This window comes from Scyliorhinus canicula, chromosome 3 (genome assembly GCF_902713615.1).
Source record: "Scyliorhinus canicula chromosome 3, sScyCan1.1, whole genome shotgun sequence".
Lineage (NCBI taxonomy): Eukaryota > Metazoa > Chordata > Chondrichthyes > Carcharhiniformes > Scyliorhinidae > Scyliorhinus > Scyliorhinus canicula.
In genome coordinates, this window is record NC_052148.1 from 206,642,385 (window position 1) to 206,668,992 (window position 26,608).

Here is a 26,608-nt window from a genome sequence, read left to right on the forward strand (position 1 = left end):
AATAATATTGGCTGGTCATTTTTCTTTTACCCTTGTCAAAAAGTTGCAAAATCCCGTGCTATTTGTGAGTGTCTTTCTGCGCGAGCTGTGTTTGATTCATCCTGTTATATGAATAAAACCACATCCCCCTCCTGTGCCATTTTAATAAATATCTTGTTAAGTAGAAGTTTTTTTTTCCTGTCCTAGGGAAACTAAAGAATGGCAGCTGAAGCCCTAGGAAACCACAGCTGCCATCTTTTACAGCAGCTTCATGAACAACGAATCCAAGGCTTCCTATGCGACTGCATGCTGGTGGTGAAAGGTGTTTGCTTTAAGGCCCATAAGAATGTGTTGGCTGCATTCAGCCAGTATTTTAGGTGGGTACAAACTATTTATAATACTTATTTTAAAACGCGCCCTCAGAGTCATCTGTTTTCAGCCAGCCTTTGCTTAATTCACTCAATTGTCAAATAGCATTGCTCATGTGCATATAATATATTCAAAGTTTTACATGTAGCAAATGCTTCCTCCAAGTGTCACACTAGTATCCTATGAAGACATCCCCATTGTACAGTTCCCGTAGAATCCCTATTCGGCCCACCAGGGCCCATTCATCCCGAAAGACGTGCTTGTTAGGTGAATTGGACACTCTGAATTTTCCCTCTTTGTACCCGAACACGTGCCAGAGTGTGGCAATTAGGGGATTTCACAGTAACTTCATTGCAGTGTTAATGTAAGCCTACTTGTGATAATAATAAAGATTATTATTATTAAGTCTCACCGATCTGCTGAAAGAGCACCCTACCGAGGCCCACTCCCCCACCCTATCCCCATAACCCAACCTAACCTGCAGAGCTTTGGACCAATAACAGCTGACCATGAGATATAAATAGACTGTGCACAAAGTCTTATTGAATTTGAATGTGCCTGACAAGTTTCAATGTTTTATTTGTTTTCATTATAATTCACATTGCAATGGCCGGAATTCTCCGGTCGTCGGGATTCACTTTTCCCGCTGACAGCGCACCCCCTGCCAGTGGGCTTCGCAGCGGCGTGGGGTGGTTTCAATGAGAAATCCCATTGACGGGGTGGGGGGGGATAGAATTCCGCCACCAGCGAACGGCACGCCGCCGAGAAACACGGGGCTGGGAAATCGGAGAATCCTGCCCAGTATGTCAGACTCCACCAAACTTTGATGGCATTTAGGAGCCTTTCTGTTTGTCTTTTTGTTCCAAATTAACGTTTAGCATAACATACATTTTTCACATTGACTCTTTTTGACAACGTTGTCAGTATTTTAAAAAAATTACAAAATTGTTTGTTTTATTTTGCATGTACCTTTTTAATCTCCTTATCTTCAAAATAAATTATAGATCTCGGATGCTAGTGATCCATCACTCAGTAGCGCCAGTCAAACCATTGCCCACATTCTGAACTTCTTCTTTTGTAAATACTTTTATTGAACATTTTTAAATTTATATACAAATACAAAAAACACACAAAAACAAGATTAGCCCCCCTAAACCAACTCTGAACAATTGACAGTGTCCAGTTCTTTAAAATACAGAACAAACGGTTGCCATCTTATATAGAACCTCCAAAACGACCCCCTCACCGTGTATTTAACTTTCTCAAAATGCAAAAATGCCAGGTGGTCCCCCAACTACACTGAGACACAGGGTGGAGTAGCTGACCTCCACTCCAGCAGAATCCGCCTACGAGCAATCAGTGAGGCAAAGGTCTAAAACATCTGTCCCCGCTCCCTCCGGCAGCTCTGACACTCTAGGGTACCCAGCCTCGGCTCCCTGCCTAAAATCACCAACATGGTGCTGAAGAAAGAGCCTCAAAAATCGCTAGCAGACGACATTTTGTTAAAATTTAGATTACTCGATTCTTTATTTTTAAAATTAAGGGTAAGTTAGCATGGCCAATCTACTTGCCCTGGACATCTTTGTGTTGTGGGGGTGAGACCCAAGCAAACACGGGGAGCATGTGCAAACTCCACACGGACAGTGACCTGGGACCAGGATCGAACCCGGGTCCTTTGCGCCGTGAGGCAGCAATGCTAATCACTGTGCCACTGTATCTTAAGACATGCCCAGAACATATACACGTGATTCATTGGGCCCCTCCCACACTGCCCACACTTATCTTCTACCTCCTCAAATACTGAGTCATTCATGCCTTCATTAAATGTGCCGGATGCACCACCTTCAGTTGTATGAACTAAAGCGGTGTTCTTCAAACTTTTTTTCCGGGGACCCATTTTTACCAACAGGCCAAAGTTCGGGACCCAACCCGGCCGACCTTCGCGACCCACGCCAGCCGACCTGCGCGACCCAACATTTTCTCTTACCTTGTTTGCTGCTGACAAAAATGGAGGAAATGGTTTTGGGTCCCTTTGGCCCTTGTACATGCTCCTCCAATGGAATCTATTGGATGAAGATGAAGCATTCCGGTGTCGGAAAGTATGGAGTCTCCTCCACCTGTCCAAAGTTCTGCATTTTTTCCTGTAAAATTTTATCAAATAAAACCCCCACAAACTTGTAAAAAAAATAAAATGAGTAAAATAAATGAAAAAATAAAGATTAAATGAATAAAATAAATGAATAAAATGAATAACCCCCCCCAAACTTGTAAAACAAAAAGCTGCGACTGTTTTTTAAAAAACGGCCACACTGCGCAGTGTGTCCGATCATCGGCACGCATGCGCATAGTTTTGCGCATGCGCGTCGATGATCTGGCATGCATGCGCAATGCGGCTGCATTTTGTTTTACATGTTCGCAGCCATTTGAAGGATGCTTGCAGCCGGCGTTATTAACAGTCGGCTGCTGCAGCGCGCAGATTTGCGCAATCGGGAGCGCTGCGACGGTCTGTTCCGTGACCCTCCTAGCTCCTACATACTGAACTTCTATCTGGAGAGGTCCATTCCTGGTGATATCAGAGCCATTCACACACATTTAAACTGCCTTGCAGCAATACCATTTATGGAGTGAACTAAAAACATCAAATTTCATAAATTCACTTTTTCAGCAAATGCCGTGGCAACTTAGAATCTCATTCTTCACCTTTTAAAAAAAAATAAAAGTTTTGAAGTAGTAAAGTGGTGCCGCTTTGACTTTTCAGCTTGAAGTAATTTTGTGTTATATCTGTAATCTTTCAGGACCTTATTTCAGAATTCTTCAGGTCAGAGCCGTGACGTCTTCCATTTGGATATTAAAAATGTTGGTGGCATTGGCCAGATTCTGGATTTTATGTATACATCACACCTTGATCTTAGCCATGAGAATGTCCAGGCTGTGTTGGACATTGCTCAATGTTTGCAAATACCCAATGTACTCAGTCTGTGTTATACTTTCCTAAAGGCGTCAGCAAGTGTCATAAGTGATACCAGCAACTTGTCAGCTACCAGCGCCATTTCACTGCATGGGGCCCTGACAACTGATACAGAGGACATGCTGGAAAATAATGATGGCACTGAGATAAACCACGACTGCTCGTTTGGGATGCAGAGTCATATCCATAAAGCACAAGAACTGGGCCTGTTATTTAGGCCGCTGCCAGATATTTCCCAAGCTGAAATATCAGCCACCTTGCAGAGCCAAACACCTGGACATCCAGACAGGAATTCTTCAGATTTTCCAATGAGACAAAATACTCAACCGCCTTCTAAATTGTACAACTGTTATGGTAAAGAAATGTTCAAACAAAACCTTTCTCCTTTTTTCAGTAATAATCAAGGGGAGCAAAGAAGAGCAGACCTCGATGATGGTTTAAGTGCAGCAGCGACCACGAAGGATGTATCTTCCCTTGAGTGTTCTGAATGCAACAATGCTGGTCAGGAGCCCTCCTCGACAGGCATGCCTCTGCATACCGAAGAAAGGTGGACCTTTGGTCAGACTGCAGGGAACATGGAATCTCAACCAATTAGACAGTTGCCGCATGTGAAAAAGAAAACCCCCCTGAAGAAGTATGATTACTTGTGGCCTAAGAAATTGCTCGAGTCACCTTCCATGCCACCGAAAGTGGTCGAAACTACCAAAACGGAGAAAATAAACGAACTCGGTTCAAGCAAGCCCAAAGAGAGTGTGAGACAAAGCAACTGTGCTGGGGATAGAGAGCAGGAACAAACAAAACTACCTGACTCACCTTTGAGAGGCAGTGATCCAGTTCCGGTTGACCATGGGGCTGCTGGAGACTCCGAAGAAATTCTTGACCAGTCTTTAACTAACTCAAACGCTCAGTCCCAATTTTGTCAGTCACAGAAGCAATATTGCTGTGAACTATGTGGGAAAACCTTCAAGCACCCAAGCAACCTAGAGCTACACCGACGTTCTCATACAGGTATAGTAGATTAGGTACACACACAATTTTTGGATTTTATCTAAGATTTGAAACTGTGAATTGTAGATAAGGGGAAAAAATGGTTCCCCACCTCTGGCCAAGTCTTTGTGATTTGCCTTTAGTTGAATAAATGCTCTGTGCCTTGTGAGGAGTGTCAGTAGCATGGTAGCAGGTTTGAAGTAAACCATAGGGACCAGATACTGACCTATTTATCTTGCATTGTTTTACTCTAACAATTTTCAATCTACATTAATCTGTTTCTGTCTGATTCGATAATGGTGGGTTGCTGCCTCCCTGGCTGATCAGCAAACCATTTCCCACCAACAGAATCTTCCGACCCCACCAAAGTTTATGGGTTCTTGCATGGCTTGCACCCCTGCTGCCGGGGGAAGGTCAACTTCGACAGGGCTGGAAGATCTTGCCCTGGGGATTGTGCTTTCTGAAAGTCAATGTAGGATCACCCATAAGCTGTCATATGGTCCAGGATGATGGTGGGCAGGCTGATCATCATTTCCTGCTAACCAAAGTGAACCAATCAAGTTTGTGACTCAATGGGAAATTTAAAGTTAATCTAATTAAAAGGCCAAGAAATAGAAACCAGACCTATATCCTCCGTACGTTATCACAAAATACATTACATTCAAATAAAGATGTGGAAGTGGGGTACATTTAAGTTGGCTCATTGCTCAACAGCGAGCTCGTTGCTCTAGAGCTATGATACTCACTTAAGAAGTAAGTCACACCAAGCCCTATATTTCAGTATCACTCTCAACTTCTGGTTCAGCAATTAGAGAGTTCAAACTTAAACCAGAATACGCGCTCATAATTTAGGATGTCAGTCAATACAGTGAGGATACTGCAGATTTGTCATTTAAAAAGTAGACATAGGGGCGGCACATGGCACAGTGGTTAGCACTGCTGCCTATGACGCTGAGGAACCCAGGTACGAATCCCGGCCCTGGGTCACTGTCCGTGTGGAGTTTGCACATTCTCCCCGTGTCTGCGTGGGTTTCACCCCCGCAACCCAAAAATGTGCAGGTTAGGTGGATTGGCCACGCTAAATTGCCCCTTAATTGGAAAAAAAATAATTGGGTACTCTAAAAAATTTTTAAATAAAAAAAAAGTAGACATAGGAGTGGTATTCCTAGAAAGGTGCGAACAAATGGTCTAATCGGGGAGGCAGTGGCTTAGTGGTATTGTCACTGGACTAATAATCCAGAGACCCAGGATAATGTTCTGGGGATCTGGGTTCGAATCTCACTCGGGCAGATAGTGAAATTTGAATTTGATAAGAACCTGGAATTAAAAAACATCTAAAGATCACCGTGAAACGATTGTTGTAAAAACCCATCTGGCTCACTAATGTCCTTTAGGGATGGAAATCTGCCATCTTTACCTGGCCTGGCCTACATGTGACTCTAGACCCACAGCAAGGGGCTGGTTTAGCTCACTGAGCTAAATCGCTGGCTTTGAAAGCAGACCAAGCATGCCAGCAGTACGGTTCGATTCCCGTACGGGCCTCCCCGAACAGGCGCCGGAATGTGGCGACTAGGGGCTTTTCACAGTAACTTCATTGAAGCCTACTCGTGACAATAAGCAATTTTCATTTCATGTGGTTGACTCTTAAATGCCCTCTGGGATGGGCAATAAATGCTGCTCCAGCCAGTGACACCCACTTTCCAGGAAGACATTTTTAAAAATGACCTTGTTGACCTAAGATGTTGACCTATCTTTCATAAGCACAACTGTGATTAAACACAAACAATGTATTTTTGGTTGACGTTTACAGCAATTGAACATTAACATTAAAAATCACGAGTAAATTATTAGAAGTACGTTCTCCCATTTCGCTGAGGTTTTATAGGCCCTCAAAGCTGCTCACATAAGTTGAGTGGCATCTTTTTGTTTGAAGGTTTTCTGATAACCCAGAGTAGAATGATAATGTTTAGTTCTAGTGTTTGTGCACAGCGGAATGTGTGCTTGCGAATCATCAGACTATAATCTAATCAAAGGAGCCTCTCTGAAACGACAAGAGAAACTCAGGTGTTTAGAACTTGCTGTCTGAAATCAAACCTGGGGGTTATTGCTGCAATTCTACTCCAAGATGTCCTGTTTGTATAAATATACTGGCCCAATTGGTCTGAGATCGGATGTACCCTGGAAGATGCACTATGGGACCACTCCGAAATCCCAACACAAGGGCTCCGTGGGAATTGCCTGGGATGTTTCAACATTCTGACGGGCAACTCGCCTGTGTCTGGAACCCTCTTTTTAAAAATCTCGCTTATTCTGAGTTACTGTTGGAAACTTCAGAGGGTTCCAATTTAGCTACCTGGATAGTTACCCAGGAAATAAAGTCGCCATAGTCCCAGATGACCATAAGCTTCTCTGTCCTTTGAGGGGGAGAGCTGATTGAGAGGTGATTTAACCTGAGCATCACCACAGCTCAGGCGAGGGGCAAGGTTGAGAAGGCAGCACCCTCATGAATAACCAGTAAAATACTATGTCTAACACCTGGGTAACAACACAAATTACTTTCCTTGACTCTTTCCACTACCCGACAACTTCATCTTGAACCCCACCTCACTACCCAAACAACCGTACAACTCTTTCCCCCCCTCCCGATCCTGCCACCCTACCCTGGCACTTTACCCACCCTGCCACTCTATCCACTCACCTCACTCATTCAGTCGCCCATTGAAAAACTACTCAAATTTCACGAAGTCTTTGGTGTGTTAGTGAATGGAGTTGGTGGTGTAAAATGGGGGCATGGCTTGGCTTCCTCTGACGATCTGGCACTACAAAAGAGGACGCTGAGAACAGGTATTCTGAAAAGGCCTGAGGCAGAAATCTGGGTCAGAAACACAGAGCTCCATATTGGTGTACAAAATAAAATAGGAGCGGAGTGACCATCCGACAGTGATAGCCAATCCGTGGAAGGTTTGACCCAATGTGTGGAATGCCTCTGTTCCATTTTGGGGCCTTTTTATGGTGGCAGTCACTGCCTGTTGGTTCCATCCTTTATCTGTTATTGATGTCAAGTGGGAGCCACATTGACAGCTTACCTGTTGCAAGATTGTTGCTAAAATTTACAAAGAAATAATTTGCATTAATAACTTCTGCAAAACATGTGTTTATTATATTTCATGTATTTGTTTGGTGCTACAAATCTGTCAACACAAATGTCTCTTTCTTATTGGTTATTTTCTACTTTAATTTCTCATTAACCACGTTGAACAAACTCATTCAAATTCGCCCCCACTTGATCTGATGTGATAGTTTCTATATTTGTTCTATTATCCTAAACCTAAAATATGTAATATGGAAGAAAGAAGTTCTATTCGTTTCGCACCTTGCACAAGCTTGTGTCTCTCTGTCTTACTCACTCTCACTCTCATCATGGATTTCTGTACTGGTCCATGGTTATGCTTGGCAAAGTACTGTAGTCGTTTGCCATTGTCTGCCACTGACGGCTGATCAAGAGTCTCTCCCACTCCTACCGGCTGCCATTGATATATGTTGGAAGGATTTACAAGTTATGTACACCCCTTCCTTGGCCATCAAGTCCTGCTATGGGTCTTGCTTCTCAGGGGCAGGAGTATTACCCACTGCACCACAAGATCACCTTCCTCCACAAGCACAGATATCCCAAAGCCCTTGACAACCCTAGGTTATTTTTGGAATGTAATCATTACATTTACAACGTGATTAAATACAAATGAAACGATTTAGAAAATTTGCTCAGTGGGCTACAAATAAACTGGCGTCGCTAAGTCAACTCTGTTGGTTTTCCCCAGCTGCAGAAAGCACTATGGCCATTAAATGCCTGCAATAAGACCATAAGATGTAGGAGCGCAAGCATGCCATTCGGCCCATCAAGTCTGCTCCGCTATTCACTGAGATTGAGATAGATCTGATATGAGAAGCCTCAACTGCACTTTCCCTACCATATCCCCGTAACCCTTCTTCAATGATATCAGTGGAAAACCCACACAGTCTGTGCAGCTTGTGCCCGGCAGCATTGGCTGCCCTGGGGAATCTGTAGTTTATGTAGCACCATTTTGAACCAGTGCTACCTGAACCAGTTTTTAACTCATTACATATATTCATCCCGTCTCCAACAACTCTTCTCCCTATCCTGAGGATGCAACCTGCCAGATTTCCTGATTTCAGAGTGCGCCCTCATCCTAATACTTCACTGCTCAACTGAAGTCTAATATTCCCGCATGCACCAGAGCGTCAGCGGCTGCTGACGTCATCCCCGCACGTACGCAGGGGAGGGGGTCACTTCCGCCTCCGCCATCGTGAAGACCATGGCGAAGGCGGAAGGAAAAGAGTGCCCCCACGGCACAGGCCCGCCCGCCGATCGGTGGGCACCGATCGCGGGCCAGGCCACCGTGGGGGCACCCCCCTCGGGGCCAGATCGCCCCAGGACCCCGGAGCCCGCTCGCGCCACCTGGTCCCTCCGGTGAGGTAGGTGGTTTGATCCACGTCGGCTGGACCAGCACGACAGCGGCGGGACTTCGGCCCATTGCGGGCCGGAGAATCGGCGGGTACCCCACCGGGCGCCGAATCTCCGGTGCCGGAGACTTCGGGACATGGCAAGGGCGGGATTCACACCGGCCCCCGGCAATTCTCCGACCCGGCGGGGAGGTCGGAGAATCCCGCCCATGATTCCCGTTAATTATACACTCAGTTACTTCACTGTACACAGGAAGCCACTCTTTACTTGTAGGGAGGCCAGATGACAGCAATTGTAGTTAAATAAGCAACCCACAATTTGGTACTTTATGTAACTTTTATCAGTGATTCCTGATCGGAGACCTATTTATACATCCTACCTTTGCTAAATGTCGGTAATAAGTACACGTGTATAAAGGAAGGTTGACCGATATCCATTGTGAATTGTCTAAATTCCTAATATATGTTATTTCATTGTGTTTAACAGGAGAGAAACCATTCGAGTGCAACATCTGTGGGAAGCATTTTTCACAGGTAAAATAGTTATTTACAAGTATTGTCAAAAGTATTCCAAATGTATATTTGTTACTGTCATTTTCTTAGTCAAAGTTAAACATCAAAGTTTTAGCACCTTGCCCGTGTGCTGCTGGTTTGTTACAAATTTGGTTCTGGCAGAGATATCTTCTTGGATTCTGTGTTATCATCTGTTCCCTACAGTGGTCTGCGCACCTTACTTTTATGACCATGATCTCACTTGTACATTAGAATATCCCAGTGACTTATGTTGTGCCTTCTTGTGATCCAGTCTATGGCTGGGATTCTCCGACCGCCAACGCCAGAATTGCATTCGGCGATTGGCCGGATAATCAGTTTTTAGGCCGAAATCGGGGGCGGCGCAGTTTTTCCGATAACCCATCCCCTCAAAAATGGCGTCATCGCTAACTAGGCCGCACGCCGTTGGGATCGCCACCCGGATGTCACCTGAGGCCCTTACCCGATGCTCCACCCCCCCGGGTGGGGGGTGGCGAGGGGGTTACAGGGGGGCAGCAGGACAGGTCCGTGCATGGCCGGCGCCATGTTGTACGGACTCGGCCATTCTCCATCCGTATCTGCAGGTAAAGCCGGGGGCTTTACGTGGTGCAGCTGCTAGCCCCCCACCGGGCGGAGCAAAGGTGTGGGGGCTGCACCAACTTTTTGGTCGTAAGACCAGACGCTTTCTACGGACAGAGCTCCAAAATCGAAAAATCCAGTCCGATGTCTTTTGCACATTAGACATTCAATCTCTGTAAGTATAGCAAGTCAAGAGTAGATGAGGAAAGGCTTGAACCGAATTGTTAAATTTCTTTGTTATATTGTAAAATAAACATACGGAACCATAGTTATGATCAAATTCACCTAAACTGATGCAGTTTATCCCTGATTCATGACATTAATATGGCAACCATAGAACACTATTTCACTTCATAACTTTTTCGACATGTGCAGAGGAGTTGCTCTGTTTAATGTATGAGCCCTCCTTTCCTGACATCTTTCCGTCTCAGTAGCTCCCAGTGAGACTATCATTTTAAATGTCAGTGTTGTTGCTTTATTCCTTACTGTTTACAGTCAACAATTTCTTCAAAAAATTAACACAATGTGCTGAATTGTCCTGGAATTCTGCAAAGGCCAGCAGGTGGGAAAAGTGTCATTGAAGCTGCTGACAGCAATGGCAACTTTCTCCGCCGTATAGTGCTGGACACAGGGAAAAGAACTCTCAAGCGGCGAGTCCCAAAACATAACACCGAGGGTGTGGGGGGGGGGGCCTCTGATTCGCCCGCCCTGCCAGCAACTTATTCCTTTGAAGATCGGGATGCCCTAAAGGTTGCCCTACATCCAAGAAAATCACTTGGAACATCCCCCTCAACCCATCTCTCCGGTACTTCCCTACCTGGGCAGTGCCCAGGCAAGACCCTGAACTGTAACAAGGGTTTGCTCTTATATCGGAATGATTCCTCAATGTGACTACTGTCAGGTAGCTTATGCGATGCGCCACAGATAATAACAAATTTCATAAGTGCTTTCTTCATCAATGGTCGACTGAATAAGAAAGGTATTTCTCTGGATACGACATCCATGCTACTAAAATGATTCCTTCTGGCCATTTTACAAGGAGTCACTGCTCTTTTCAGTGATTTAAGTGTATTATCATTCCCAAATCTGAAACCCTTGGAACTTCCAAATTCCTTATCCTTGTTCCAATCTTTGTCACTTAAAGAGTCCAGCTAACAACGCCTCCACCTCGTGTGCGAGGTTGGGGCTGATACAGCTGAAGGTGGTGTATAAAGCGCACCTTACAAGGGCGAGGATGACACAGCTCTTTGAGGGGTAGAAGATGTGTGTGAACGTTGCCCGGGGGGGGGGGCAAACCACCTTCATTTGTTTTGGTCCTCCTTTACATCATTTGTAAATAATGGCCCCAAGTTTATCTAAATCGCTCTTCTAGATTAGAATTCAGAATACAGCCTTTCATCTGAAAAAAAATCTTAATTTGCAATCCATTTTACTTACCAGCAGGAACCATCCACTGCCACCATTGTAAAGCTCCAATGGTTTCTACATAATAAGAACTAGAAAGCAAGTTTTAACTACTTCAACTCCAATTGTACTGTGTTCTACAATCACTTCTCCAACTCCCCAATGCCACCTGTATCTGCTTTATACATATATTGGTAGTCTACCAAACAATAAGTGCAGTCTATTAGCCAATTAAAGCTCCAATTCCAACTTAAGCACAGGGGACATTAATTCTTTCCTAATAGTACTGAGTCATCACAAGTTCAGAATGGGAAAGGGCCCACCCACGGAAAATGCTTCGTTCTTTGTTTGACAATTTAATGCTGAGGCCTATTCTACCAAACAATCTGACCTTCAGTGGCGGGTATGTTTTGTCAAATTCCATTGTGGTTGGTGGCAAATCCCATTCTTCATAACTGACTTCCTGGTGCATGGTGCAATTTTTAGCGTATTTTAAATACCAAGGGTTACCCATCACTTGGAACATATTTGCAAAGTACCTCAAGCAATTATGTCCTTTTTCTAAGATGAAACACATGTTGGAACAGTTTCTTGTTCTAGTTGAACTTACTTTAAATACACATGCAGTTGTAACAATGTAGAAGTAGGTCTTTGTTGGGACTCCGTACCTCACAGGCCAGTATTTATGCGCAAGTACATTGTACTTCACAGTTCTATACATAAGAATATAATAAATAGGAGTGGCAGGAAAATCTGGAACTCAGCCTTGATTACATTCAATACCCAATCTCTGCTGCTCGCTGGGAAAATGAATTCCAAACACAAAGACCCCCTGAAAGAAGAAATTCCCCCTCCACTTCGTCTTAAATGGGAGACCCCTTCTTTAAACCGTGCCCCCTAGTTCTAAATTCCCTCACGAGAAAGAAAGCAGTGAAGCTGGGTAAGATGACCAGAAATATTTAGCAGAACTCTGAAGACACCACCATTTTGGCAGTTTAATTATTTATTTGGGCAAAATGTATTTATTTTTTCATATACTCTTAACCCATAAGAGATAGAAGAATTCTGTTCTGGGGTTTAGAGTCACACTTCCATCTCACAGCTCAAAGTGACAAAGGTGCACGTGTGTCAGCTGTTCCTCCATTACCTGAAGGTTTTTGGGCACAACAAACTTTCATCTCCTGATTCCGAAAGGACAGCCTGAAAGAATTTTGCAACATACAAACATCTGGTGCCTTTTTGGGATCAAAGATGGGTTCCTGGAAGCTTTATGTGCATTCTTGCTAGAGCCATTCAGTTCCTGTGATTTCCGGCGTAGAACATAGTCTTAATGACATGGGAGTAAGGAACCTATTAACTGATGGTATCAGTCCATTAAAAAAAAAAGGCCAGGGTTTTCATTCCGGGGTTGCAGACCTGAAGTTGGGCTAGCCCAGTCATTGCCACCTGGAAATTTAAAGGGCCAGGCCAATGAATGGCCTGGAAAATGTGCAATTGGCCATTTAGGCAAGAAGAATATAAAAGAAGCATATTAACTAAACAGTGAGAGATCGCAGAGCTCTAGGATGCAGAGGGATCTGGGTGTTCAAGTGCATGAATCGCAAAAGGTTAGCATCCAGCCCCTCAAGTCAGAATCTTATTGATGGGTGGAGATATTATTTAGAAACTATCCACCTGTCCAATTACCCTTCTGCTGGATATCTTGGAGAGATCAGTCATGTGGCGATTTGTTGCTGACGTTCAGTTATTACATTACAAACTGCTTATAACAGAGTTATCTCTTAGATGACACCAGCCCTTGGAGCATGTCTGAAAAGCAACTCTGTCTGAATGCCCCTGCCGTGCCTGCTGATTGTAGAGAGTCTGTGCAGTCTGAAATGTTACGTCAAATCAAGGAGATCCGGAGATTCTAGACAGGTCTGGGGGCATGAGGATGGGAGGCCAGCAGGGCGGAGAATGAGATATTCTTAAAGAGGTCTGAAGAGTCAGGTGGTGGTGCTAGATTGAAGACACTTGGAGAGGTATGAAGTCAACTTGGGAACATAACAAAATAACAGGCACAAGTTGCAGTTTGTCTGATCATCCATTCTAAATGAAGCAATGAAAAGTACATATAATAACACATGGTATGAACAGACAGCTGACTTGCCTCTTTACAATGGAGCTATATTCAATTGTCTTGTATGCTGTCACCAACGCCTTTGTTGGGAAGAGAAGCAAATACCTGGAATAAATCATCATTTGAATCAGGTGGAGGAAGAGCAAGTCATGAAATTGCCATGAGAGACATCAAAAACATTTTTAAAGCTGCATTGCTTTACTCTTGATGATGTGTAGGGGATATGTCTGATGATGATTGTGTATGGTGGGGGAAGTGGTCGTTTGTGATTGTATTCCCCTTTGTGTTGTGAGTTTTAATGTATTGAACTTTAGTTTTAATTTTTGTCAGGCGGGAAATCTGCAAACTCATTTACGCCGCCACTCTGGTGAGAAGCCATACATCTGTGAGATCTGTGGCAAAAGGTAATGGCAGCAAACCTTTTATGTAAACCTATTGATAGTTATTTACTGTCTCCTGAACTGTTAATAGCAGCATGAGACGTGACAGGGGACCTGATATGATCAGATACTCTGGTCATGGGACATTAATGGGCATATTTGATTAAATTTTCTTCTGGTGTTGGGAATGCACAACAGGACCATATATGGGTCCTAACCCCTTGAGGCCAGAGACACACGTCCCATTTTGTGGAAGACATTCACTGTTCAGTTTGTGCTGGTGGGCAGGTTTTAGACATGGAAGTGCAGGGTATTATGGCCCACTGAAATGGAGTTCAGACGCTCCCACTCCTAGTGCATTCACTGCTGACAACTAGACTGATGGATCGACAGGGAGGAGCTGCAGCCCCCATCAGTGTCAGTAGAGCAAATGAAAAGTAAAATGAATTTTATTGGAGGCATCCATCTCCACAGTTTCAATCTGCATTGGCATGGCTGCGATATGGGCAGGCAGCAACCTTGATGTTTGTGCTGGCAAGCTCTTCAACAGCCTCAGAAGTAACAAAGCTGCCACCTCTCACTGTGGAGCAGCCTCCTCTCGTCTATCGGGGAGGCCCATGCGCTGCTTGCAGAATTTCAAGTGTGCCCAAAAATAGAGAGAAATAGTCTTTTTTAAGTGCTTTAATTGGCTACCCGCTCTAGCATACATTCAGTTCACTGTGTAACTACAGTCTGTGGTAGGACAGTAGATTGCCAAAACGTGGGGGGAAACCTGAAGGCTTAGACAGCCAAGTTGGATTGACAATGACTGGAGAAGCAGAATCCTGAATTTGGTAGAGTCAAGGAGACATGGATGGATATCTTTCATCGTTTGATAAGCAATGGGACTAGGTTTTATTATAATGTGGAGCATATCATTATTTTGAAAAGTGATTGTCGCGTCATGCAGAGTGTATGGAGCAGAAAACCAACCATAACATTTTTAGTTCTATATCTGAGATTTAAAAAAAATAATATTTTCTGTGCTATGGGCGGAAGTTTAATGATGAGATTATCATTCAAAAGAATGCACAGCTGCTACGAATGTCCAGTAATTTTACAGTCAGGTGTTGGCTATTTGCAAGGTGCTTTTGGGGGAGTGGGTAGAAGAGAGTCTCTAGCATAGGAGAGTGAATATTATTTTGAAAGTTGCAACGGTTATTTAAAAAAAAAAAAAAATTTGTTCCTTACGTCTAAAGTCTTGTCCTTCATTTCAGGTTTGCTGCCTCTGGCGATGTACAACGTCATATTGTTATCCACACAGGCCAGAAACCTCATCTGTGTGACATTTGTGGGCGAGGTCTGTGTTTGAGATATTTCATTCCTGTCCATCTGTAAACTGGTGCTGTATAAATACTAACCTTTTATATTAAGACCTGTCATGGAAGGCAGGGATGGGATAAATCTGAGTTCATTATGCCAACCTAAGTGCTTCCGTAATGCTGATAAAATTGCACCACGAATGTGGTGCATCTTCATCAATACCATTTAACATATTGCAACTTGCAATATGTTATATATCTTAAAATTATTTTCCAACATACAATACATAATAATCATCCCTCGTTGTCCAACGAAATTCAAAAATCCATCTCGACAACATTCCCTGAATTCCACGTCCAGTTTATAATGTAAAATATTCCATCTTGCGGTGTTTCAAAATGTCTTCTTACAATAATTATAATCCAACGTTCTGTCTGCAGAAGGAATTTTTTCATTGCCATTCACATGAAGCTGCAAGCTCATTTTTTAAAAGTGGAATACATCGGTATTTCTGCTTCAATCACACTCTTGCTCAACTGGATCACAAATAGGCAAAGACTGTTCACTATCAGCAACCATTCCGGGACTGTGGCATACCATCCCATATTGTGGCAAAACCAGACTGCCTGCTTATCAGTCCTCAATATAAAATCCACATGGTTAATAGGTAATTGAGAACTGATGCCAACAATAACAGATTTCTTTACCAGAGAATTTAAATTCACTCCACACAATGAGATAGGCACATACTTACAACCTATACCAATACTTTTTTATTCAGCAAACCTTCTGAAGGAATCTTCTGCTGACAAACTGAACCCCTATCCCTTAGGATAACAGTCTTTCTAGGTTCTTCTTTGGACAAAAACAGAGTGACTTCCCTAAGCATAAATCCTTCATAATCTGTCACATCTCTATTTACATCCATGGTAAAAACATTAGAAACAATCGGTTGCACAGGAGCTTCATTCTTTGCAGCTTTCTCTGGACAAACTCCAGTCACTTCTACCACTGCTACTGGTTTACTTTTTAATTTCCAACAATTTGCCTTTAAGTGTCCAATTTTATGACAGTGAGAACTTATCAGTCTCTTCAACTCACCCCTTTCTTCTAAGCTATCCTTTTGACCATCTTAGTGGAATCTTCTATTTTGTTTTTAAACAAGTGTCCAACATTCAGTTCTTAACTAGATATTCAGATAATATATAACATAATATATTTTATTATGTGTATAAGATTTTAATGTGCCGACCGCCGGCCACACTTCTCACACCCACCGGTCACCCTCTGGAGGAACCCATTCGTCCTCACCTGGGTCATGTGTACCCTGTGCATCATCCTGAACTGAATCAAGCTCATCCTCATGCAGGAGGATGTTGAGTTAACCCGCCTCACTCCAGAGACCCCATCCTGTTTCCCTCCCCAACTCCTCTTCCTACTTATGCTTTATCCTCACCACCTTTGCCTTGCCTGGCTCCCCCAATCCTACCCTCTCCCCAAATTGCCAGGGAGCAGCAGTTGCTCCAACTTTGTCTATCTGGTAACTGGGGGAATGTCTGCCACTCCTTTTGCGCAAAGCCTCGCACCTGCATGTACCTAAACTCACTGCCTCTCGGCATCTCATCCAGCTCAACAAACCTCCCCTCCGAGATCATATCCCTAACTTGCTCCAGCAACCACCTCCTTCTACTTCCCATCCACACCCCACCCCCACCCCCCGCCCCCACAAGGCTTAAACCTGTGGTTCCCACACAGTGGCGTCAGCACCAACATGTTATCTAACTTAAAATGCCTCCGCAACTGGTTCCATATCCTGATAGTCGACTGCACCACTGGACTCCCTGTATATTTCCCTGGGGCTAAAGGCAACAGGGCCGTCACCAAGGCTCTCAGACTAGACTCCCTGCAGGACTCCTCCTCCAACCTAATTCCCTCTGCCCCCACTCCCACCAACGCCTCACCTTCTCCACATTCGCCCATCTTTTCCACTCGGTTTGCCAATTTGATGTCCTGCTACTAATAGACTATTAGGTTCAGAAATCACTTGTCCCTGGAAACCAGGCTGGGGCTCTTATAATGCACCTGACCTTGCGTCCTACAGATCTACAAGATTTTTAAAATTGTTCATTGGAACTGGGTTATAACTCCAGTCACAGAAGTGAAAGGACGAGGGCCTTCACCTGCCCAGATTCCAGTTGCCACTTACTTTCGATAAACTACCAAACATGTTATTTAGAACGCTGGTGCCTGGAATCAGGTTGATGAATTTAGTCAGTTTTTGTGCCTCTCTTTTTCTGCTCACCTTTTCTTGTGGCTCCACACACAGTGAGGCGACCATTTTACAACTCAGTACAAACAGGAGCTTGGACGCGTCGGCCAACAATTGCGTGAAGCACAAAAGTGGCCTGAATGCCGATGCCGATTTTACCGCTGTTCAAGTGCCTGACCGCTCCCCTCCTGCCATTCTGACTACTGCAAACAGAAACCGCTTTCGTGGAAGATCACGGGTGGAGTTCTGCACTCCCCCAGCGCAGCATACTGATCCACCATGCAGCCAACCTCATACCCTCACTCTGTGGAGAAAAAGAAGTACATTGCTTCATGCTTGGGAGCGTTTTCAATCGGACTCCAGAAAAGCAAAATTACTTGAACTGTGAAAAAAGTAAATGCTGCAATTTTCATCTTGTCTTGTATCAGAAAAACTGGTAATGATGGGATAATTGAGGTGATGAACTAAGAGTGGCCCTCGAGCAGCATTTCACTTACTTACAATCTTCGCTATTCTATAATGTTGCTGTGTTGACATGTCAGTGACAGCACTGCTTGTTACTAATAAACTAATCAAAGTGTGAGTACATAGGTTGCTGTATACCACAGTGTGATTTTTTTAAAAATAACTTGTTAAAATTTTGCTTAGGTTTCAGCAACTTCAGTAATTTAAAGGAACACAAAAAGACACACAGTGCAGATAAACTGTTTACTTGTGACCAGTGCGGAAAGTCCTTTAACATGCAGAGGAAGCTCGTCAAACACAGAATCCGTCATACAGGAGAGCGACCATATAATTGTTTAACATGCGGTAGGTTAATTGTTAAAACATCAGAAAGGTTTGTGCTCTTAATGTTTTCCTTTGTTTAAAATATTTACTGGTTTACTGATGGCTTAGCAAGCTTGATCAGGCAGTATCTGAACCACAAAAATCAGGGTTGAACTCAGTGGTGCTGAGTAATGTGCCTGTTGTCACAAAACATATTAATCAGTATAAATGAGAGCCCCATGTGTATACTGTGAGTGGATAGAGATGAAGTTGTGTTAAGGTACTGCATAGTTACATTGTAATGTGAAACTCAGAGGAGATTCCAAAAATTCAAATAGTGATTTTCTGTCCTGATGAATTTATGGATTGTTTTTATAATATATATTTTGAAAGTCTGGGGCGGGATTCTCTGACCCCCCCACTCCCCGCCGGGTGGGAGAATCGCCGGGGGTCGGCGTGAATCCCGCCCCCGCCGTCCTCCTAATTCTCCCGCCCCTCAAAAACAGGCCCGGTGTGAGTCGCGCCGCCTGCCTCGGAGAATGGCGGGGACCGGCGCGACTCAATGGGCGCCGGGGCTGCACGAAATCTCCGGCCCTTGATGGGCTGAAGTCCCGCCCATCTGTTGCCAGTCCCACCGGCGTAAATTAGAGTAGGTCCCTTACCGGCGGGACCTAGCGGCGCAGACGAGCTCTGTGATTCCTGGGGGGGGCGCGGGGAGATCTGGCCCTAGGAGGTGCCCCCACGGTGGCCTGGCCCGCAATCGGGCTGTGCCGTGGGGGCACTCTATTGTTCCACACCGGAGGCCGTGGTACTCCGCCATTCCCGGTGCGGTAGCGAATCCCTCTGCGCATGCGCCGGGATGACACCAGCACACACTGGCGCTCCCGCGCATGCGCGGGCCGGCGGAGGCCCGTTGGCGTGGTGCCAAGCCCCTCTCCTGCCGGCCGGCAGGGCGCTAACCACTCCGGGGCGGGCCTAGCCCCTGAAGGTGCGGAGGATTCCGCACCTTTGGGGCGGACCGACGCCGGAGTGGTTCACGCCACTCCGTCCCACCACGACCCCCCGCCCCGCCGGGTCGGGGTGAATCCCGCCCATGGAGTTTTTAGTTCAGAAATATAAACATAGGCTCTTGACGCCAAAATCATGAACATGATTACAAACATTAATGCACGATCTACCGACCAGTAGATGTCAGGCGAAGCCTCTTGCAGGTTTCCAGGTTGACCTGCCCATTCTGGTCGTGGCTAAGTTGCGCTCGGAATCAACTGGCCTTCCCAGGGACGGAAGTAGGGGCCTCTGGACTTTGTTCCCATTTAATTAAATCGCGCCTTAAATATCTTTAGATAGCTGTGGGGAACTTGTTGACAGAGCAAGCTGGAAACTCCCAGCAAAATCCGCCACAAATGTCACTTGGAAACATTTCCGTTAGATCGCGCCCCAAGTCTCTTTTTAGTTCAAATGTTTTGGTTTTCCTTAACATTATATTAACTTTTTATATTGTGAAATCTTTGATACCTTTCTAAAGGATGATTTGGGCTCTAACACTTGGAGAAGTTGCTTTGTCTGAAATCTTATCTGTGTATAATTGTTTGAACCCAAGGATGCCAGGCCAGTATTTCATAATGTAAATGAGGAATGTCAAATTCTGCAACAAATTAAAAGGAATAAAGAATAATTCAGTTGAGGGGCTACAATAACAAAGCATTTTTTCTTTATAATCCCTTTCTTTTAAAGACATTGGCTTGTGCTGAGATGTAGTTCTGTAGGTGTTAAACACCTTTTGGCACTTAATCCAAGTAACTGTTCGTTCTTGTATGATCCGCAGCAGTGAGTATCAGCAAGTTCCCACTGAATCATGGATCTTTAAAACATCCACACCCCATGGGCAAACACGCCCATTCAGAAAGAGTCAATTGGCATCAATGGCAAGAGCCATATTGCAGTGTTAATGCATGCCTACCTGTGACACTAATAAAGATTATTATTAGCTATTTTTTGAACCCTCCATCTTAGACCAGGAGTCCTCAAACTCATTTGGAGCGCCTTAATGCTACCTCAAACAGGATGAGAAATTAAGTCTTGGACCATCTTAAACTGTGTGAGCAAGCACTATACTTGGTGATACACTTATCCATTAAGCTCGTGGACTCTAATATTTCACTGCTAATATGAGCAGCAAAATCACCTATAAACATATCAATAGTGCCCTTGGCTTTTCTTTCAAATAACATCACAGATTTTTATAAATCAGCAAAAATCCACTTTCTTTCACACAAAAGCTCTGCACCAGTAGAGGGGGGGAAATCAACATTAAGGGGAGGCACAGTCTCAGTCGCTGTTAACTAATTAGAATAAATCGTCAATGTGAAATCCTATTTACAGCTGGTTGTTAATAAATAGGCTTCATTAACATTGTATGATCTACTAATATTGATGGAATATAATCAGGAATAGAAACGCTCAAAGCGTTTAACGGAGTCAGTGGCATGAGCAAAAGTTTTTTCAAAGGTTTATCATCTTTGCACAAATGGATCATAGAATCATAGACTTTACAGTGCAGAAGGAGGCCATTTGGCCCATCGAGTCTGCACCAGCCCCTGGAAAGAGCACCCTACTTAAGCCCACGAATCCACTCTATTTAGCATGGCCAATCCACCTAACCTGCACATCTTTGTGACAGTGGGGGGGGAAACCGGAGCACCCGGAGGAAACTCACGCAGACACGGGGGGAAAGTGCAAACTCCACGCAGACAATTTCCCGAGGCCGGAATTGAATCCGGGTCCCTGGAGCTGTGAGGCAGTTGTGCTAACCACTGTGCCACCATGCCGCCCCAATATTTCAGTTAGATCACCAATTAAGGATATTTAGTGGATGTCATTTTCATTTTATTTATGTTTTCACGGTAGGTCCAATCGGGATTGCATTTATGTCATGTTAATTTGAAATTCATTGAGCACCAGAGTAACCAGTGGCAGTTTTTCGTAGCCATTTTCCTTGGTGTTAAGTCACACAAAACAACATGTACTTGGATTTGGGTTGATTGTCACGTGTATCGAGGTACAGTGAAAAGTATTGTTCTGCATGTAGTCCAAACAGATCGTTCCATGCATGAAAAAACATAGGACATATGATAAATACACAATGTAAATACATAGACACAGACATTGGGTAAAGCATACGGAGTGTAGTGCTACACAGTAGAGAAGATGCATGGAGGGATAGTTCAGTCCATAAGAGGGTCTTTTGTGGAGTCTGGTAACAGCGGAGAAGGAAGTGTTTTTGAATCTGTTAGTGCACGTTCTCAGACTGTTGTTGACCTTTTATTTGAACTTGCAGGGAAACGATTTGCAGGTTCTGGTGACTTGCGTCGCCACGTCCGAACGCATACTGGTGAAAGGCCTTACAACTGTGAGACATGTGGCAAGTGTTTCACGCGTTCTGCTGTTCTACACAGACACAAACGAATGCACTGCAGGTACAATGGAGATCATGAAATAAGAAATGAGGAGATTGACAGTTCTGAGGAAAGTTACCAACAGCCTGGAGAACAAAGATCAGCAGACTGTGAGCCGCTCAACCAGGCGATACAAGGTGCACTGTTGCCTGTCTCTCCATTGGACAAGCTTCAGGGTGATCCAGAACAGCCTTCTGTTCGGGTGACTGAGACATCAGCAACGATGCACGAAGATTCTCATTCTGAATATAGTCCTTTGGTTCAACAAAAAGTGGATGGTCATCAAAACAAGATGGTGTTGAGTTCTTCAAAAATCCACAAGCCTCAAGCTTCCCATCATCCCCATGCCCCCACTGTTGACAACAGTCCACGGTCTGAAGAGTCCCTCCCATCCCAGAATCCCTCAACTGTGCGATCATCAGTGACGAGTCTGGACATTCACATTAATGTGCCCTTTGGAAATCACACACCTAGTGTTTCATATAGAACTAATGAAGGACCATTCCTCTCCAGCTTGACACTGTGGGGACTAGCTATGAAAACGCTTCAGAACGACAATGAATTAGATCAATGACATTATTTTGATTAAACTAATATAATTGACAATTAGAATGCACTTCAATTTTATTTTTGGCACAATTGCTGAAAAGAGGGAGAAAATAGTCTTGTGAAATGTATTTTTATAAGTTTTAATAAATGAAACCTTAGATATTTACGAGAATCTGATCAGTGGGACTTGTACAATATGCGGTGGTGCATGTTATTTTTTTGATAAGTAAAAGGAGCAATGTGCGCGACTCGGCAGACTTCAAACTAAGTCCACTGTCGGGCGTGTTTAGCGTAGCCACTGAGAAACACCGAGAAACACAGTGGGATCGCTGAATCGTGCCCTATGTCTTGGAACCAAAATGTCTCAGCACTTTGTTTCACTGCAAAAAGCTAATTTTACCAATCACTTACTCTCCAGCCCTGTTTGATTTTTTGATTCCTTACACTCCCCAAACTGAGAGTTCAAAATAAGCTATGCAGCTGGAAAAGTCAAGTATTGTGAATATTACAATAAAAAAAATCATCAGGTAGTTTTCCCTGGTTGTATCAATAAACCAGCTCCATTAGGATCAGCTGAAATGTATAAAATAAATATTGCACAAAAACTGGTCATATTTGTAAAGGTTTTTCACAGCTACCTTCTTAATGTTAAGTAATTATTTACTTCTCAGCAATACACAACGTGAAAATTTTTTTCCATTTGCAGGTTCAAGTACATGATTCTGTGTGCATATTCTGCACACACACAAATGTTGTGTCCCACTCTATATGTGTGGGTGGCAAATTCCATAAAATAGCATCCTTCATCATCTCAAAATAGTTAATGCTATCTTAAGAAAAAATTCTCCTCAAGATCAGACTGAATAAGAATGATAAGTACTTTAAGCAGCAGACTCTGTGTTCCTCCAGAGATGTAGGTGATACAGCCTGAACAATTCCGTACAATCAACAGAAATTCTACTAAAGATTTGTGGCAAACCGGTCAGAGCACCTCTGGAAAACAGTGTTGTATATTGTCCATCACAGCTCAAAAAAAGATTGACTTGTATTAAAAAGATTACAAAAATAACAACAGAACTAACCCCCCAGAGGAGATCAATATGAGGAAATATAGAGAAACTTGAGCTTTACAATCCAGAATGAAGATTATTCAAACAACCTCCTTGCAATTAGTAACATATTAAATGGTATTCGATTCCTCAAGGTTTGCCTCACTTCCTTTATCTACATCTATCACACCCTAACTCGTCTCTCCCTCATGCTTTTATTCTAATTTTCAATCTTCCTGTTAGCCTGGTTTTCCAGTTACCTCCTCCGACTTCTCTGTTTTGTGTTATGTCTATATTCATTTTGTGTATTTCCGTCACAAAATTTACCTGAAAGAACAGGCAAATAGGGGCACATAGAGGAGAACAAATGGGGGGGGGGGGGGAAGAGTGACACAGTGACACAGCGATGGATGTTATGCTTCAGGCTTCTATACCAGGCAGATGACCGAAATATCAGTGCTGAGGTGGATCTGAAGCAGCACGCTGGGAGTCACTGACAGATCCAGAAAGCATTGCAACATATTCAGATGAAAAAAGAAAGTGGGCTTCTGTGGCACCTTCTGGGGTCTGAGGAGGGAAATCGAATGCGGGCCAAGGCTGGGAGGAATGTGGATGATGAGGATCTAGAACTTTGAAAACTAGAATGGAGATGAAGCAGAGCTGGATCTGAGGTCCAACAGAGTAAGAAAGGTAATGAGAAAATCACGAGGTTTTTCCCACTGTACCCGAGTAGATTGACAGAAACCTCATTTACTCGTGTAATAGCCTGATATGTTTACAATTATGATTGTGCAGTCCCAAACATTTGAACTTTGCAGATACTTTGGCAGCATAGCATGGCACCGAAAAGGTTTTGTGGGATTAGTTTGTTCTTAATGTCTAAACAATCAGCTAGAATCATAAAGTAATTCTTTAAATACAAACATTTTGAGTAGAGCATCAGGCAGTTCATCTCAGGTTAATCACTCCAGTCAAAGAGCTGGTTATGAGCTCATTCCAGCTACTATTATCCCTTTGGTCAATTAGAGACTTTTTTTGTGATGGTTGCATTTTTCACATAATTCAGAATGTGCTTATTCCATCAAGTGCCAATTGACTTTGATTCATTGCTTTTCGTTATAGTTTTTGGATGAAAGTGCAAGAATTAGCTATGAAGTGATACTGCTACAAATAATAGAAAATATATAGTTGGCTAAATGCAGTAGTGTGCTCCCCTCCCCAAAACAAGTGATGAAATCATGATGAGACGTTAAGCTATGCCCAGGCTGCATGTTAACCTTGTGATGCATGCTCATTGACACAGTAGCAGAATGCAGCCAGTGCAGTGGAGGAGGTACTGGTATTGTCACTGGGTTGGTAATCCAGAGACAGAGGGCAAGATCCGGGGACCTGGGTTCAAATCCCACCATGGCAGTCCAATGATGACCATGAAGCCATTCTGGTAAAAACCAATCTGGTTCACTAGTGTCCTTTAGGGAAGGAAATCAGCCATCCTTACCTGGTCTTGCTTAGATGTGACTTCAGAGCCTCTCAAATGCCCTTTGAAATGGGGGCTAGTTGGGTATTGGCAATAAATACTGGCTCAGCCAGTGACACCCACATCCTGTAAATTAATTTTTTTAAATCATGATGTTAAATGACTACACGTCTCTACGTACCCCAATTTTGGGCAAGGGTCGCATCACTTTAGGCTAACCTTAGCAGTTAAAGCCAGCCGCAATGCACCTCTCAAAGGGGAGGTACATTGTGGCTGGAGCTGGTGGTGAAATTCATTTGACAACTTATTCTGAGCTGAGAAAGAGACAGGAATGGTGCAACATTGTAGATAGCTGGCTCCAAGGTTTTGCAACATTGCCAGAGGCAATGGGCAAGGTGGTACAGAGGAGGAAGGGAGCAGTGGGCTTGGCAGCATAGGTGGCCCTCCAGCCTAATTTCCAGCAGACAGTGGGACCAGACCTGAGCCCTGAGGACCTGAACACAGTGTTACAAGTTCAAAGTTCAAAGATCTCAGACGTGATCAAGGTCAGTGTAGGTCTATAAATATCATATATCACACACCAACTGCACCACAGTCTCATCACTCACTATCAATCTCTATCAGTCGGCACTCATACTTAACACTCATAACTTTATCTCACCCTCATATCTGGCCCAGATGCAATTCTCACATCAATATTTCACAGCTTGCACACACGAAGCTATGCTACCATGACAGCCGCATCACCTAATCATATTGTACATTTCCTTCTGTCTTGAAGGACAATACGGTGCATAACTGGCTGAATCAAATACTAATCAAGGGGAGAGCCAGCAAGTTGTAAACCTTCAGGAAGAGATGGTGCTGGCCATTAAGGGAGGAGTTATTGCTGAGGCTATGACGAGCAGCAAGCTGAAACGATTGGAGATGTCAGTATTGTAGCCTAATCGCTTTCTCACATCTCATCAATTTCCTCTGATACACACTACGATATATGCATGAATTTCTTCACCCAGCCTCAACCCCCACCCCTACCCCATTAGAACTCAACCCTTGTCCTTTTATTCTTTCAGATACCCAGGGACTGCAACCTAGCCAGGCTGTGGTGGAAGACCAAGAGAAAAACCATGATGTGGAAACACGGTCACTCGATCACACACTCGCAGGCACTAGCCCAGATACTGATAATGCCCATACTTCAGGGGATAGCTTAAAGGCAAGAAAGATGTGTGATGAGACACCGAGCACAAGTGGCATGTAACCAGGACAAGGAGCAAAGGTAGAGCAGTTGCCAGCTCCTTGGGTGATACATGAGTTATGCTGCGGAGAGAGATTTCAATAGGGGCAGACTACATTAGAAAACTGAGGGCCGTGCACAATTATATGCTTGATGTGTTTGTCAGCTTACCAGAAAGCAACGTCAAAGCATGAATGAGTCCGGCAACAGCTTCGCACATGGCTTTTTGCCGAGCTTGGAATTCATCCGTTCCAGCATTGAAGACATGACCAACTCCTTTCACACATTTGTGGACCCGGCCCTCACACAGCATCTGATGGTTGATGTCTCAGTTTCCATTACAGCACAAGGAGAAACCACCCAATGTCTGAAAGCTGCAGAGGAATCTCAGACTAATGTCATTCAAGGTCAGCTTGCTGCCATACAAGCTTAGGCTGCCATTATCCTGGCTGCAGATGGCAGTGCTGAAAGGAACTTGCAGGGTCTCACAGCAGTCCAGCAACCTGACCTCCAACACTTTAGTAGGAATGCTGAGGCACTGCCTCAGGAGAGTGGCAGTAGCTCAGCAGAGCTTGAACCTGCTGTCTTTCAGGATAGTAAGAAGTTTTACAATACCAGGTTAAAGTCTAACAGGTTTGTTTCGAATCACTAGCTTTTGGAGCACTGCTCCTTCCTCAGGTGAATGAAGAGGTGGGTTCCAGAAA

The 26,608-nt window shown here is 44.0% G+C and overlaps 1 protein-coding gene across 5 annotated transcripts in view; it reads left to right on the top strand.

The window, feature by feature from the left end:
- Positions 1 to 22,333, top strand: part of zbtb49 (zinc finger and BTB domain containing 49) — a 29,642-nt gene extending 7,309 nt beyond the window's left edge. For all 5 annotated transcript variants that reach the window (XM_038792072.1, XM_038792073.1, XM_038792074.1 and 2 more), the window contains exons 2-8: positions 187 to 356; positions 3,144 to 4,324; positions 9,273 to 9,319; positions 13,749 to 13,822; positions 15,055 to 15,137; positions 18,018 to 18,179; positions 21,475 to 22,333. In XM_038792072.1, the coding sequence (XP_038648000.1) occupies positions 199 to 356; positions 3,144 to 4,324; positions 9,273 to 9,319; positions 13,749 to 13,822; positions 15,055 to 15,137; positions 18,018 to 18,179; positions 21,475 to 22,166 (2,397 nt within the window). In that variant the 5' untranslated portion in view covers positions 187 to 198 and the 3' untranslated portion in view covers positions 22,167 to 22,333. The remainder of the gene's footprint in view (positions 1 to 186; positions 357 to 3,143; positions 4,325 to 9,272; positions 9,320 to 13,748; positions 13,823 to 15,054; positions 15,138 to 18,017; positions 18,180 to 21,474) is intronic.
- Positions 22,334 to 26,608: the final 4,275 nt, after the last annotated feature.